General features: G+C 45.2%; 1 protein-coding gene across 3 annotated transcripts in view; it reads right to left on the bottom strand.

Annotated features, from left to right (window-relative positions):
* Window positions 1–16907, bottom strand: part of TMOD1 (tropomodulin 1) — a 38715-nt gene that overhangs the window by 17965 nt on the left and 3843 nt on the right. For all 3 annotated transcript variants that reach the window (XM_035141177.3, XM_035141178.3, XM_088658315.1), the window contains exons 2-3: window positions 4388–4561; window positions 409–565 (exon numbers count right to left, since the gene is read on the bottom strand). In XM_035141177.3, the coding sequence (XP_034997068.1) occupies window positions 409–565; window positions 4388–4507 (277 nt within the window). In that variant the 5' untranslated portion in view covers window positions 4508–4561. The remainder of the gene's footprint in view (window positions 1–408; window positions 566–4387; window positions 4562–16907) is intronic.

Raw genomic sequence — 16907 nt, 5'->3', positions numbered from 1 at the left:
GAAAGCCGCTCGAAGGTTGAGTGTGGCTAAATTTAGGCCTCACAAAGAACCAACTGCTCCCTGGTTGCCTCTCGAGATCAAGCAGAAAATAAATTTTGAAATCTCTGCACTGTAAATGCTATGCACAAGAAAACTCTTAAAGACACAGCGGACTTGGGTGTCTTCACTCAAGAGTAGCCGCAATAGCAGCATTACACCATGGTTTGCTTTGAGAACTATGGTTTAATGTGATGTGCGAACCGGGCCAAGTCAGTGGGAAGTTTGCCTGAGCAACCATCACTGAGATGAACGGTATATGAAATAGGGGACTTCATCTTCAACATCACCTCGATTCACTCGGCGGGGCTAACTTAAAATCCAGAGAACACATAGCCGAAACTTGAGAAACACCCGGGCATAGTCTCATACCTCTTTTCTCCCCTGTAAAAGGAACCAGATCTTCTCGGTCTTCAATCTCATTTGCCTGCTTCTCCAGATGGGCGAGTAGGTCATCTCTTTTAAAGGGGCCAGTGGGCGTTTTCTTCGTTTGATCTCTCTGTCTCATTCCTGCAGGCAATAATGCATTCTAGATTTTGGAGAAGGGGAGGGAAAACGCACCATCACCATCACTCATCTGCCCGTATTCTTAAATATAAGATACCACTGAAACACCACACACGGAGTGTACCCATTTGACCAGGCATCCCCAAACTTTGGCCCTCCAGATGTTTTAATTTCACCCCTGACCACTGGTCCTCTTAGCTAGGGATCATGGGAGTTGTAGGCCAAAACATCTGGAGGGCCGCCGTTTGGGGATGCCTGCATTTGACTGTATCCAGTGTAGGGAAGATGACCAGGTAAGTTCTTTTTAAAGAGGTAAGTAGAATCTGCAACAAAATGTCGCAGTGTAGAGTGATCCTCTCCAGGGTTCCACACAGCCAGCCATGACCCTTTTCCAGAATATATCATTCCATTCCCCCCATCTTTACTGGTTTTGTATCTCCCACCATGAATGCCAGGCAGTTTCAGTCAGGGAGCCACAGGAAAGTAGGTTCTCTCCATAGAAGAGAGCATGGGTTGCGGCAGGGCTAACAAGACGACCCAGGGCCTTGGGGGGTGGGTCTGATATTTGGCTTTGATTGGTGGTTTAATTGTTGCCGGGAATTTTTCCTTGTTGCAATTTATTGATTGACAGCCCTTGCTTGGTTTAAGCTGAAGGAGCAGTTTGTGCTACCTCTTTGCTGCTCGCTTCGAATCTCCCGCCCACCCTCCGCTTTCTTTAGGCCCCTTTGCTTGACCTTGCAGTGCCTGTCTAGGGGTCGCCTGTATTCAGGGGCCTGGTAGGAATTTTGCCACTTGGCTGATTGGCTGGTGCCAGGTGGTTTTTTGCCTACCATGCTGCAATTAGTCACAACTTGTAAGGTTGCGGTTAGTCATTGGTTCAAATAATTGGTCGAGGGGTACGGATTTTGGCTGGGCCTGACCCTCATGTGATTGCTGCTGCCATCTAGAAGTATTCCGATAAAGGAATCCCGGGCTCCACATGTTTGTCGGTTTATCCCCGCTAGGGGTCAGGACCACGCATGAGCCTCGGGGAGCATCTGGGGAGAGGACAAAGAAGGGCTTGTGGTCCCCTGCCCCGTCCTCTCTCAGGGGGTGCTTACTTACTGACTCCCCTACTAGGCTAGAGGGAGTCAGATCTGTCCCAGGCGGGAGACAGATGGCTGGGGAACCAATGACTAAGCAACCACTCACATTTAATTGATTGTATTTTAATAAAAAAGTGGTGGCCAAATTTTAATGCCAAAAACCTTAAGAAAAAATTATGGTGTCTGTGTGAGTTATGGGGGGGGGGGGGTCCTCTCGGTGCCTCGGCACGCAAAGCTCATCACTGTGGCTCCCAAAAACATAAAAATAAATATCTGTGAGTAAATCTGTTGCCACTGTTCTGACCTGTCAGTACAGAGGAACTGGAATAAATGTCTGCGTGGCAAAGACACCTCTTTGCACATGCCGACTGGAACAGGGGGAGCTGGTGGCAGGTTTACTTGTTAGGAAGCAAGTGGGTGGCATGCTACCAACATACTTCCCCTTAGATCTCTAAGGGGAAGACTTCTAAGATCTCACACTGAGGGAAGGCTCCTGAAATATCCCTGAAGGAGCCTAGTCCTCACAGGACTTCTAGCTACATTGCACTGAGAAGGTAGCTTGAAAAATAAAACAAATCCACAATTCATTCCCCTCTCTGGCTGGGGTTCAATTAATCGGTCCTGTCAGCCAGGGGCGCCTGCTTGCCCCCCACATTGAGGGGGCCCGGCATTGCGGGACGTCATATGCACATAATACGCAATCTGGGGGTCGGTGGCGGGGAATGGGGAGCGTGGAAGGTGATCTTCCACGCATCCTGCCCCCTGTCTGGCACGCCAGCATGGAGGGCATGTTTGCTGGTGGAAGGCCAGTCTGTTTGGGGGCCCCTCAATATTGGAGCTCAGCCGCCTGCCCACAGATATTGAGGGGCCTGAAGCCCCTTCTGCCCCCTATAGGTGGCGCTGCTGCCGCCAGCAGAAGCCCTGCAGAAGGGCTTGTGCAATGGGGCTCTGTCCCCCCTCTCCTTCTGTCAAGTCCCCCCAAACACTGGCTTGGGAGTGGGTGGGAGACCCCCCTGAAAAGGGTGCGAGGGGGGGAGGATCGTTCCATCTCACAAGCCAAAACGCTTGCATTGATGGAATGCTGAATTCCACCCACTGTGTATAATTTGGGGTTATCCCATCACAAATGTAGGAGGTCTACATTTCAACCCTACCCGAAAAACGGCTGTCTCTGGCACAGAAATTGCTAGTTCCTCTTAACAAATTTGGCTTCCGTGCGCGGCGAAAACAGCATGGAGAAAATGGACATTTTTGTGGTATTTACATACTGGCAAATATTCCTACTGTACATGGGGAAGAAGGCGAGTGGAAACACACAAAAGTAGCATCACCCTCCCCCAAAGAAAACAGCACACCTTTGCAGCTCAGTATGAAAGAGGTCTCTAAGAGAGAGTTTAGCACAATACAAAAGAACCTTAGAGCCCCTCCAGATGTTCAATTTCTTGTGCATTTCTGATGTTTTGTGCCAACAATGGCATTGTGCCAGTTATATGCGATCCCCCTTTCAATACTCTGCATCTCTAAATGTTTCGGAGTCGACATACAACTTTGCGCTGAAGCTTCCTGCTTAAATCCTGCAACTTTTTATAGCACAAACGTTTTGGATTATTTTTTTTGTGCTGTGCCTCTCCAGATGGCAACGACGTGGTCACACTGGGGAAGCATCACAGAACAAACTACAGTCATACTTTGGTTGTTGAACATTTTGTTACTCGTCCGTTTTGGCTCCTGAACGCCGCAAACCTGGAAGTGAGTGTTCTGGTTTGCGAACGTTTTTTGGAAGCCAAACGTCTGACGTGGCTTCCGCAACTTCTGACTGAGTGCAGGAAGCTCCTGCAACCAATCAGAAGCCACACCTTGGTTGTTGAACAGTTTTGGAAGTCGAACGGACTTCTGGAACGGATTCCGTTCGACAACCAAGGTACGACTGTACTATACAGTGGTACCTCAACTTACAAACGACTTGACCACCGAATTATTCGACTTACGAATGGGGGTAATGGCCATGCGCTTACGAATGTCTCAACATCCAAAAGCAAACCGCGGCGGTTTTAGACAGGGATTTTCCGACTTACAAATTTTTAGATAGGGTTGCTTCGACTTACGATTTTTTTCCGTTTCCAAAGCAACCCTATGGGAAACCGCGTTTCCAATGGGGTTTTTCGACTTACGAATGTTCCGACCTATGAAGGTGCCTTCAGAACGGATTACATTCGTAAGTCGAGGCACCACTGTACTTCCAATCTTCTCCTCGCAGGTGTACTGGAGGGGAAGAGCGAAAGGGGAGCCCAAGGCTCCTTCACGTAACATTTGAACCATGTCTCAGTTTCCCAGTAGCAACAGTAGATAATCAAAAGGAATTAAAGCAGCAACTTTTTACCAGGAGTACCCACCAAGGAAAAATCTAAACAAGATTCTATGACTCTATGATCTGAACCAAGGGGGCAATTCTAGTATTCCTAACACCACCAAACAGAGCGAGGTGCCGGCGTTTGCAGGGAAGAGTCTGCTTCAAATTAAGCAGACAGCGAAGGTGTAAGATTCCAAAATAGACTGTGTATCAAACCTGGCTCATGTCCAAGGAGAGGGGGGGGGAGAGGGCGAAGCAAAGCCCAAGCAGATCCAAAGATGGTCTACCACTGCAAAGCGTAGCAGAAGGGTCTCCTATTTATTTATATTTCATTGCTTAGCATGCCCGACGTAGATGTTTTCACACAATTCAAGAAGTATCACATGGCCTGTCCTTTAAAATCACTTACATCAGGGTCTAGGTCTACCAGTTCATCCTCTAACATCTTGATCTCTTCTTCTGTCAGTGCTCCAAGGATCTGATCTTCATCGAGATCTCGGTATTTCTCTAGTTCTTTTCGGTACGACATCCTGGAGAATTCTTGCTCTCAAGAGCTTCTCTCTAATATACAATCTGTACGTTTCTAAAAGAGAAAGTATAAAATATAAGATGGAATTTAAACATTGTGCCCCTATGTTTGTTCCATGATTGCAAGCATTGAGTGGCTAATGGAACAATTTTACACACACACACACACACACACACACACACACACACACACACACCCCACTGCAACCTCTTCTAGTGGTTCTCCTGACCCCCTTCCTCAGAGCCAATTTTGGGGGAAGTGTGGGGAGAGCAGGACTCATTGCAATGGCTCCCGCTTGCGCAACTATTTAGCTGAATCCGGCCCATTTTCAGTTTCACGGTTGGTTCAGTTGCCAGAGCTCAACTTTACTGGAGAACTGAATCAACAATAGATTAATGAACTGAGACTTATTAGTCTCGCACTGCAATTTTTAGTAGAGTTTGTTGTCGTTTGGCAATTTGTGGGGAGGCAAAGATACCCCCAATGACTCTGGGATGGATGGGCAAAGTTTCCTGAAATTTAGGGGTGGGGGTGACTTTCTGTGCACTTAAATAAGAGACTCTGAGAGTCTCCGTTGCTTTTCAGCTGCATCACACATCCTGGAATGCCCACAGAAATTATGTCCTACAGTGTGGATTGCATGGGTACTCCAGGAAAACATGGCAATGTTGGTAAGCCACAGAACTACAACACTTTTTTAAGTGCAGAGAAACGGGAACCCTCACACCCACCTTGTAAAATTCTTTTTATGCAGGTATTTTATTTTCAGTATAAACAGGACTCTGTTTTTGCACCTATCCACACACACCACTTTTACCGTAATTGTTCTCCAAGAGATGGAGGGGAGGAAAAAGGGAAACTGGGATATTCCAGGATCAAATAAAAACACTGGGGTGGCTTCTGTGATTCCAGTACTGTCCCTATAAAATCAGGACACTTGTGGAAAATAAAAGTCCCAATTAAAGAATGTCAACTTAAACTCACAGAATATGCGCAGCTTACAGATTTAACGTATAGAATAAGAGAATATACGTTTAGAGAAGATTGGGAAATGTTTACTGTATACATGAAAACGTTGGCAGCATCAAGATAAATTCAACAGTGCAAATAAGTTTTGATACGTGCGTATCATAAATCCCTGCACATTTTACAAAAACTAAAACATTCAGTATTCCATTATTACATCCATCAAAACTTATTTGCACTGTTTTTGCCTGGTGCTTAAAGATCTGTAATGAAGGTGCCAGGCAAGTCTCTCTAGCAGTGCCAGATTTATGTATAAGCAACAAGCGATAGCTTAGGGCCCCAATCTCTTGGGGTCCCCAAAAATTTTTAAAGGAAAAAAAAACCTGGATGTACATTTCCAAAATACTGTATAACAGGGGTGGCCAACTTCCAAGAGACAGGGATCTACTCACAGAGTTAAAAACTGGAAGTGATCTACCCTCCTTTTTGGGGTTCAGGTCAAAGTTGTTGAGCTTTTTTTTTTTAAGAAGGAAAGCCCTGTTTTGTTGTTGAGCTTCTTTAGGGAAGAAAGCGATGTTGAGCTTTTTTATTTGGAAGGAAAGCCCTGTTTTTTGTGGTTCAGGTCATTTTAGAGGTGCAGGGAAATGATGTTGAACTTTTTTTAGGGCAGCCAAAGTTTTCTAGCTTCTTTGGGGGGAGCCACTGATCTACCGGTGATCTACCACAGATGTCCAGTGATCTACCGGTAGATCACGATCTACCTGTTGGACATGCCTGCTGTATAAGATAAAAAAGAAGTAAAATAAAACCTACATACAGCAACAGTGTTTTGTGTTGTGTAGGCGGCTCCTAATTGTTCTGTGCAAATGGCTTTAGATACCTATTGGGTCCATAAATTACCATATAGCATATATTCAACACAAAAAAACGACGACAATTTGTTGTTGACAAAGGACAGCTGGCCATATAAAGGGCCCCATTACCTTAGGGCCTCATCAAATCTAAATCCAGCCCTGCTCTCTAGGGATTGCGCAAGTGGGAAGCCGGTGCAGGAAAGGCCCGTTCTCACGTTGCTATTCTCTGGACCCTCTTGCAGAGGAGGACCATGAAGAAGCCATCTCAACACAATTGGGGGTATTCAATTAAGTGTTACTCAGAGTAGACCCATTGAAATAAATTAACATGTCTAAGGTTGGTCCAGTAATTTCAAAAGGTCTACTTGGAGTAAAAATGAGTTTAATAAACGGTTCAGGACCGCAATACCTCAAGGACCGCCTCTTTCTATATGAACCTAACAGGACCCTCTGAGATCATCTTCTGAGGCCCTCCTTCATCTGCCTCCTCCTTGAGAGGTCCAGAGAGTGGCAACACGAGGAGGGCCTTTTCTGCAGTGGCTCCCTGCCTGTGGAATGCTCTCCCCAGGGAAGTTCACCTGGCGCCTTCATTATACACTTTTAGACACCAGGCAAAAATGTTCCTTTTAAACCAGGCCTTTGGTCGATCTGTTTGACATCCTATGCCCTTTTAAAATGTGACTACTGTATTGGGTTTTTTTTAATTTTTTAGGTATTTTGTAGTTTTATATCTTGATTATATTCTGTGAACCATCCTAAGACCCCTGGGTATAGGGCGGTATATAAATTCAAATAATAATAATAATAATAATAATAATAATAATAATAATAATAATATACCACCCAATGTCATCATCACTAATCAAACCTAACACTCATCTATCGCTTGAGCGCCTGGTTGTATTGCTGAACTCTTCACATTCTTAAACATTCATTTATTCAAAACGTTTCTATCCTGCTTCTAAACCAGACAGAAGGGGGACAAAATACTGCCAAAAAATGCCAAGCATTTTTTATTATCTGTTTTCAAAGACATTAATGCAGAATCCAAAGAATTCATAACATTTACACTGTTTGCAACCAGGCTGAATATTTTGCAACAGGGAAAAGCTACCGTTGACCTAAATTTAGACCTCTGGCATAAAAATTATTGGAAACACTGCAGAAACGATAACTCCAATTCATTTCTTTATCGGTCAATCAAAACCAAACATTTTCCTTAGCATGGCATGACTTAATTTTTTTATATGCAGATAAAAGTGATTCTGTAAGAGGCAGGGTAGATAAAAATCAATTATTATTTTTTTAAAAAAATCATTTAAAAAAATTTAAATCGGATTTTTTTATTTAAATTGGTGTTTTTTTAAATCAGATTTTTAAAATAAAATGCTTTTGGAGGAAAAATCTTTCTAAAGATAGTTTTCTATTTAAGTTACATTATAGAACAAAGACTATTAATCAGGAAACAAGGATTTGTTTTAAGTTTTCCATGTGTGCTAAAACTCAGTCTAAGGTTTTGTTTTGTTTTTTTAAAAAAACATTGTTTAACCACATCAGTTAACAAACATGGATACATATGCTATAATGTTATTGTTTTAGTTCAATGAAATATTTAAATTGTTATCAAAGAAATGATTATTTTTACAGCAGAAAAGTTGTCCAAATATAAACAGTTAACTCTGGTTGTAAAAATTATGATACCAGCAAGAATGAGTCTTTCTGTAAAAGAAGAAGAAGATTTAAATCAAGTCTTACTGACTAGAGATTTAAATTATGATTTAAATTGTGATTTGAATCAATTTGATTTAAATCAAATCCACCCTGACTGCATCAGCCCAGCCTTGTGAAATTATCGCTGCTCCCACTGAGGGCGCTGGGGTGGTTGCCCCCCCCGCCCCCCAGCGCTTTGCAGGGCCTGGGCCGAAGCAGCTTGTTCCTCCCTTTGTGTTTCAACATCGTGATCTATCCATACCTGCCAAGTTGCTGTCCGAGAAATAAGGGACCGGCCCGGAAGTAGCAGACCGGAAGTAGCGCTGCCGCCATTTTGGAACTGGGTGGAGCATGCTCAGAAGTGACTTTTGATGCTGCTTTGCCCAGTTCCAAAATGGCCGCCACGCCAGAAGTCGCACTGCAGCCATTTTGGAACCGCGCGGAGCAGCATCAAAAGTCGCTTCTGAGCATGCTCCGCCCAGTTCCAAAATGGCCACCGTGCCAGAATAAACCAGGAAAAAACAAAAAAATCCATTTTTTCAGCTAAGAACAGCTGGAAAAACGGGGATTTCCCGGAGAATACGGGAGACTTGGCAGCTATGGATCTATCACTACATCACAATGTTTGGCTGCTGATACGTCGCAATGTTGAAAGGCCGATATCGCCCAGCCTTAATCCTAAACCTCTGCTGCCTTGCAGGAGAAGAAAAGGCAAATTTGGAATGGAAGAGATACCAACTGTTGGAGAATGGCAGATGAAAATGATGGACTATATGGAGCTAGCTGAACTGACCGGGAGACTCCGCGACCAGGGAGAAGAGACGGTGGGAAAAGATTGGAAGAAATTTAAAGAATATTTAAAGAAACATTGGAACACTTGAGGTTTATAATACAGACTTGGAAGAAGTTATAGGCTGTAATGTAAGATATGTTAAGAGTTTAGACAATATGAAGACAAGATTCTAAAGGGTGAATAAGTAGAAAATGAGATAAGGAGATTTTAAAAAATGATTCATTTTAATAAAAAAGATTTTTTAAAAAAGATTCATAATGAGGAGTTAGAAGTTACTAAAGATGAATTACAATGAAGCGCAGATTCAAGGAAGTCACCCTAAAATGGTAAAGAATGGTAAAGAAAAAATAAGAATTTGTAAAGATAGATTTTTGTTTTATGTGTATTTTTCTGTTGTGTTTGCATCGTTTTGTGTGTGGATGTGTTTTTGTTATACTACATGTGTTTGGAAAATCAATTTAAAAAGGGGGGGGGGAATGGAATGGAGTCCCTACAATGGTTGGATGGTGCCTTGTACGCCTCCTTCCAGCAACTCCTGCAGCCACGTTGGTGCCAAACGTACTGTTCTGCTTTCTTTTGGACCACTGTATTCTGCTCTGGTCAGACCTCACCTGGAGTACTGTGTCCAGTTCTGGGCACCACAGTTCAAGAAGGATACAGACAAGCTGGAACGTGTCCAGAAGAGGGCAACCAAAATGCTCAAAGGCCTGGAAATGATGCCTTATGAGGAACGGCTTAGGGCGCTGGGCATGTTTAGCCTGGAGAAGAGAAGGTTAAGGGGTGATATGATAGCCATGTTCAAATATATGAAAGGATGCCATATAGAGGAGGGATAAAGGTTGTTTTCTGCTGCTCCAGTGAAGCGGACACGGAGCAATGGATTCAAACTACAAGAAAGACGATTCCACCTAAACATTAGGAAGAACTTCCTGACAGTAAGAGCTGTTCGGCAGTGGAATTTGCTACCAAGGAGTGTGGTGGAGTCTCCTTCTTTGGAGGTCTTTAAGCAGAGGCTTGACAGGCATATGTCAAGAATGCTTTGATGGTGTTTCCTGCTTGGCAGGGGGTTGGACTGGATGGCCCTTGTGGTCTCTTCCAACTATGATTCTATGATTCTACATCAGCGAGGCCGAGGTATTAGTTGACCAAGACGCCTTATATGTAGAATTGTAACAGTCCATTGATTGCGGGCAGAAGCTTTCGAGCTTAAATGAGAAGAAGAGATAAAGCATCCCAACAAATCCAAGAGGGTCGCTTTTAAACTGCCAGAATGTATGGAAAAAGAAAAGAAAAAGTCCTTCTACTCAATTGTCCAAACCACAGCATTATATTTCATAACGCTGTTTAGCAGTTTGATTTACAGGGCACTACACTAGAACATAAGTTAAGCAAAAACAAGCCGTAAGTTACAGAGCAATGATTTTTAAATGGTGCAAATATCTCATAAATCATCTGAGTCGCAGCTGTTTCAAATGCTTCTCCCCTTTCTCCTGGCTGGAACAAAACTGTACAACAAGCCAAAGAAAGGCTGAAGACAAATAATGGCTTTGGAGAGAGCGGGAGGTGATTTGCCCAGAACCTGCAACACCTGCAATTATTTTGTCCCACCCTTATCTCTGTGATCAAAGAGGTTTGGTGAGATTTAAAAACCCTGCAAAACCTGATTGCCAGATGAGCACACAGATCAATGGTAACGATTGCACCAAACCATTGTCCTGCATGTTCCACCAGTAACCTCCTATCAGGGCTACTGTAATGTGCTTTATATGGGGCTTACTCTTGATGGTTCTAGGCCAGGACATTGTGAGCCTTGGTCAAAATGGCCTCAATCTCCACCATCAAAATAGATAGATAGATAGATAGATAGATAGATAGATAGATAGATAGATAGATGATAGATAGAATAGCTAGAAAACCATTTCACAACTTTTCTGCAGAATACCTGATTGGACCATCATTGGACCACAGACCAGTCTGAAAATCTCTGCTCCAGGAAGCTCTAGTTCAGTGTTATCCTAAAAGGATCTTTTGTCTCTTACCCTGATCACCTTTCTTTATTATTATTTATTAACTAGTGTCATTCAGCCCGTTAAGTAAACGGGCGCTAGCCGGGCGGGAACGGAGGGGAAGCCCTGGGACGGCGGGGATGTGCGTCGAGGGCCCCAGGCTCCCCCTGGGTGGTTTGCTGTGGCGACGAGCGGGCAGTTTGTGTGTGTGTGTGTGTGCGAGAGAGAAAGAGAGAGAGAGAAAGAAGTGAGCAGGGTTTCTCCGGCACGTGCTGCCTGTGCGAGCTAAGGGAAAAAGCAGCAGCCGTGAGAGGGGAAAGTTGCGGCTGTGCTTCCCTCCAGTCGAGCGGGGAGTGGCGGCCAGAGCTTGAAGGGCGGGAGGGCGAGGGAGGGAAGGAGGCAGGCAGGAGGTCCGACATGGGGCAACTCCCCCTTCCCCTCAGAGTCGGACTCTCCCCCCCTCCCCAAACCGTCGCCAATTTCCCTCGCAATTTTGTCTCCTTTCCTCTTCGGACAATACCCCCCTTCTTTCTTTACTTTTTCTTGAGGGGGGAATCCCCAATGGTGCCTTCCATTATGTCCTCTCAACACCGTTCAGGGGGTTGGGGGGGTGGGGAGAACGTACGCGCGTATGTGCGTCCAATCCCTGTGTCCGTGGGGCACATGCGCAGTAGCGCGGACACAGGGACTAAAGGTAAAGGTAAAGGGACCCCTGGGGTTGCGGCGCTCATCTCACGTTATTGGCCGAGGGAGCCGGCGTATAGCTTCCAGGTCATGTGGCCAGCATGACAAAGCCGCTTCTGGCGAACCAGAGCAGCGCACGGAAACACAGTTTACCTTCTGATCAGCAAGCCCTAGGCCACGGGTGTCAAACACAAGGCCCGGGGGCCAAATCCGGCCCGCCAGACCTCATCATGTGGCCCGCCAAGCGCCCCAGCCAGCGGGACCCAGCAGCGGGACCTTGCTGCTGAAGCGCCGTGCCGACAAAGCGCCGACAAACAGCTGGGGCCTGGGGGGGTAGAAAGGCGGCTGGAGCAGCGCTGCGTGGAGCACCCCGAGCCACAGCAGGAGAAGGAGGAGGCAGCTTGCCAGGTCAGCGCCCAGCAGCGCCGCACGGAGAGTCCCGAGCCTCAGCGACGCAGCAGTGCTCTGTAGCACTTTGAATCCTCCTCCTCCTGCCACGGCTCGGCGCCTGGAAACGGCTACGGCTGCTGCTGCTGAAGCACAGACAAAGCACCCAGCAGCGCCGCGTGGAGGAGCAGGAGGATTCAAAGTGCAGCCAGCAGCAGCAACGCTCCCAGAGACTCAGGGCGCTCTGCGCACGCTGCTGGGTGCCGACCCAAGCCTCTGGGAGCCGGCAGGAGGAGGAGGAGGCTTGCCGGGTCGTCACCCAGCAGCGCGCGTGGAGCGCCCCGAGTCTCTGGGAGCGTTGCTGCTGCTGGCTGCCGGAGGCTAGGGGCACTCTGCGTGCGCTGCTGAATGATGACCCAGCAAGCCTCCTCCTCCTCCTGCCAGCTTCCAGAGGCTTCGGGGCGCTCTGTGTGCGCTGCTGGGTGCCGTCCCAAGCCTCTGGGAGCTGGCAGGAGGAGGAGGAGGCTTGTCGGGTCGTCACACAGCAGCGCGCGCGGAGCACCCCGAGTCTCTGGGAGTGTTGCTGCTGCTGGCTGCCGGAGGCTCGGGGCGCTCTGCGCGCGCTGCTGGGTGACGACCCGGCAAGCCTCCTCCTCCTCCTGCCGGCTCCCAGAGGCTTGGGTCGGCACCCAGCAGCGTGCGCAGAGCGCCCCGAGCCTCATTCAAACCAACTTTAAAGGAGAACACATTTTTTTAAAAAAAAATCAGCAGTAACATGGTCATAAAACCACATCTAAAAAGTCTGGGGTAATACAACGTTTTCACCTGGTACCAAAAAGAAGAAAAAAAGACAGGTCCAGTTGAACCTCTGCACGTGCTGCTGGAACCACTTACAGTAATAATAATAAAAAGACACCCACCGAAAATAAGACACCCTGTGTTTTTTTGAGGAAAAAAAAGTTATAAGATGGTGTCTTAAAAAAGGGAAAACACGGTAGAATGCTGCTTTATACTTCTGGCCCTTAAACCCTGGAACCAGGAGAACAGCTCCAGTGAGTCAACCTCAGCCAGTCCCTTTGGTGAAGGGTGGTGGCTCACTGGCAGAACATCTGTCCTGCATGCAGAAGGACCCCAGCATCTCCAGGTACCAGTAGCTCTGCAAAGCTCCTGCATGAAACCCTAGCGAGCCTCCACCACCCAGTGCAGTTACCAAAAATCATTTTTTCAATAAATTGTACAATAATTGTACATTTGAATATCTACTTGCCATTATTCTGACTATGTTAGTTATTACTTACATTATTACAAAAAACAGTAATAATTGAATGCAGTGACAATAATTTATGATAATAAAGAGTGGACACATAGTCCTACAGATACTACCGGCCCTTTGAGGGTGACCAAACTGCTGATGCGGCCCCCGATGAATTTGAGTTTGACACCCCTGCCCTAGGCTCTCTGGTTTAACCCACAGTGCCACCCGCATCTCTGCACTACCCCTTCCCTTTCAGATCAGTTTATCCAATTCAGTCCGCTGTGTGCCACCAAGCGGATAGCATAAGCACTGCAGAAGATGCCTGTGGAGCAGCCGGCTCCAAACAACTCCTACAACCAATCCAAGCCTAAACAAGCATGAAACTCAACCATAGAATTGTAGAGTTGGAAGGCACCCTAAGGGTCATCTAGTCCAACTCCCTGCAATACAGTGGTACCTTGGTTCTCAAACGCTTTGGTTCTCAAACTCCGAAAATCCGGAAGTAAGTGTTCCAGTTTTCGAACCATTTTTGGAAGCCAAACGTCTGATGCGGTTGTCGGCTATTGTTTCCGGGGCGCCTGCACCAATCAGAAGCTGTGCCTTGGTTTTTGAACATTTCGGAAGTCAAACGGACTTCCGTAACGCAGTGTTTCTCAACCTTTTTTGGGCAAAGGCACACTTGTTTCATGAAAAAAATCACGAGGCACACCACCATTAGAAAATGTTTAAAAAATTAACTCTGTGCCTATATTGACTATATATAAAGTAATTCTCCCACGGCACACCAGGCAACATCTCGCGGCACACTAGTGTGCTGCAGAACAGTGGTTGAGAAACACTGCCGTAACGGATTAAGCTTGGTGCTTTTGTTTTTGCTATTTATTTTGCGTTTTTGTTTTTGAAGCTTTTCCGGTTCATTTGTTTTTGTGTGTTCATTTGTGTGGAACCCAGTTCAGCTACTGATTGATTGTGTGACTGTGGAAATGGATAAAAGCCCCCCATCCAAACAATGACTATCATCAGTGTAGGGAAGAAAAAAATTAAAATTTTCATTTTTATCATGTACAATACTGTCTTATTTATTTCATAGTACAGTACAGTGGTACCTCACAAGACGAATGCCCCGCAAGACTAATTTTTCACAAGACGAATGCGTCTTGCGATCTGACGGTGACTCGCAAGACGAATTCGTTTTGCGAAAAATTCGTCTTGCGAATCGCGGTTTCCCATAGGAATGCATTAAAATTTAATTAATGTGTTCCTATGGGCAAAAAAAAAATTTCAATGCATTCCTATGGGAAACCGCGATTCGCAAGACGAATTTTTTGCAAAATGAATTGACTCGCGGAACGAATTAAATTCGTCTTGCGAGGCACCACTGTACATTGATTATTGCTTTCATTTTATGGATCAATGATCTCGTTAGATAGTAAAATTCATGTGAAATTGCTCTTTTAGGGGTTGTTTTTAAAAGTCTGGAATGGATTAATTTCGTTTTGCATTACTTTCTATGGGGAAGTGCGCCTTGGTTATGGAAAGCTTTGGTTTTGGAATGGACTTCCAGAACAGATTAAGTTTTAGAACCAAGGCATCACTGTACATGAATCTCAATTAGATCATACATGACGGATGGCCATCCGATCCCTACTTAAAAACCTCCAAGGAAGGAGAGTCCACCACCTTCCAAGGGAGTCCATTCCACTGCTGAGCGGCTCTTACTGTCAGAAAGTCCTTCCTGGTCTTTAGTTGGAATCTCCTTTCTTTAACTTCTGAAGTCTAAACAAGAGAGCCCAGTATTACTGTTCCTATATCAAAGCAAGATGGAGTGGTTTGATGAAGAAGGCCACCAATCGAGTTTTTGAAAGAGGAGAGGGGAACACAGAGACCTCTCTGGTTTGCACCTCAGCCTTTCAGCCACATCATCACATGCTTTATAAATAAAACCGTCTGCAAATGTCATAATGGTGGCATGTAGCTGCAGTCACAATGGGGATTTCTCCCCACTGTCATCATTACTACAATCTGGAGTTTAGGTGGGAAGGACCATGTCTCTTTAAACATTTGTATAGAAGAGGAAGCTCTGGCAGGTGCAACTTTTGTTATCCCTACACAAGGTGGGTTTGATTTAAATCAAATCGATTTAAATCACAAGTCAGTAGGACTTGATTCAAATCAAAAAATTTTTTACATAAAGTCTCATTCTTGCTGGTATCCTCTTAATATTTACAAGCAGCTGAAGGTTTCTTTTTTGCAATAATAAATTTTTACAGTTTTTACAGTTATATCAAAAATTACCGATTTGGTTCTAGTATTAGAAATACATAGACCGATGATTATGAAATTATTGTGAGGTTTAACAAGTTAACTGTTTATATTTGGACAACTTTTCTGCTGTGCTTTATTGGAAGGAGAAAAATAACCATTTCCTTAGTAACAATTTATTTAACTAAAACAATAACATTAAAGCCTATGTATCCATGTTTGTTAACTAATGTGGTTAAACAATTTTTTAAAAACAAAACCTTAGACTGAGTTTTAGCACAGGTGAAAAACATAAAACAAATCCTTATTTCCTAATGAATAGCCTTTAGACTATAATGTAACTTAAATAGAAAACTATCTTTGGAAAGATTTTTCCTCCCAAAAGCATTTTATTTTAAAAATCCAATTTAAATAAAAAAAGGTCTGATTTAAATTTTTAAAAATCCGACTTGTTAAAAAAAACACATTGATTTTTACCCACCCTGTCCCTACACAATACAGTTGCACCTCCTGGAACATCTCTTTACAGCAGATTAAAAGAGAGGTTCTGCCATCTGCTTGACATCTGATCACCTGCACCTCTAGGCTCAGATGGCACAGTATGCCCCTCCTCACTCAGTGAGCATCCTTCTAGTGAGAAGGTAAAGAAAGGTTCCATCATCTCAAGCCCCCCCCCCCCCCGATCCTTGTCTTTATTTAAGGCTCAAAGTGCTTCCTAGAGGGTATGCTGCTTGCCCTCTTTTTATCACTCCTGGTGCTATTAAGAGCAGTTTGACACACACCCATTCAGCAAAGAAGTACTTTCCCCAATCCTTGTCTTCACCAGAAAAAAAAACTTCACCACAGAGTCTAGGGCTTGCTGATCAGAAGGTTGGCGGTTCGAATTCCTGCAATGGGGTGAGCTCCCGTTGCTCGGTCCCAACTCCTGCCCACCTAGCAGTTCAAAAGCATGTCAAAGTGCAAGTAGATAAATAGGGACCGCTCCGGCGGGAAGGTAAACGGCGTTTCCGTGCGCTGCTCTGGTTCGCCAGAAGCAGCTTTGTCATGCTGGCCACATGACCCGGAAGCTGTCTGCGGACAAACGCTGGCTCCCTCGGCCTATAGAGCGAGATGAGCGCCGCAACCCCAGAGTCAGACACAACTGGACCTGATGGTCAGGGGCCCCTTTACCTTTACCTAGATTGCTGCTAAGGTTGTCAACCATTCTACCAGGTCCTGCTTCTATGCATTTAACAGCAACATGATTTGCAGCCATTAGCAGGTGAGAATGTTTATGCCCATGCCCTAAAACAAAAGTTTGCTGATTTCTGCAAATGAAGCAAATGCTAAAAAAAAAGAAGGGTGGCCCATGTAGTCCAGCATCCTGTGGTCTACCAGATGCGTATGGAAAACCCACAAGGAGGACCTGAGCACAGGAGCTTTCTCCCCTCCTGTGGCATCCAGAAACTGGTATACCAATATAAAGGAATAGGAGCAAACGAGG

The sequence above is a fragment of the Zootoca vivipara genome, chromosome 15 (assembly GCF_965207765.1).
Source record: "Zootoca vivipara chromosome 15, rZooViv2.hap1.1, whole genome shotgun sequence".
NCBI classification, from domain to species: domain Eukaryota; kingdom Metazoa; phylum Chordata; class Lepidosauria; order Squamata; family Lacertidae; genus Zootoca; species Zootoca vivipara.
This window is presented reverse-complemented; position numbering and strand designations above follow the sequence as displayed.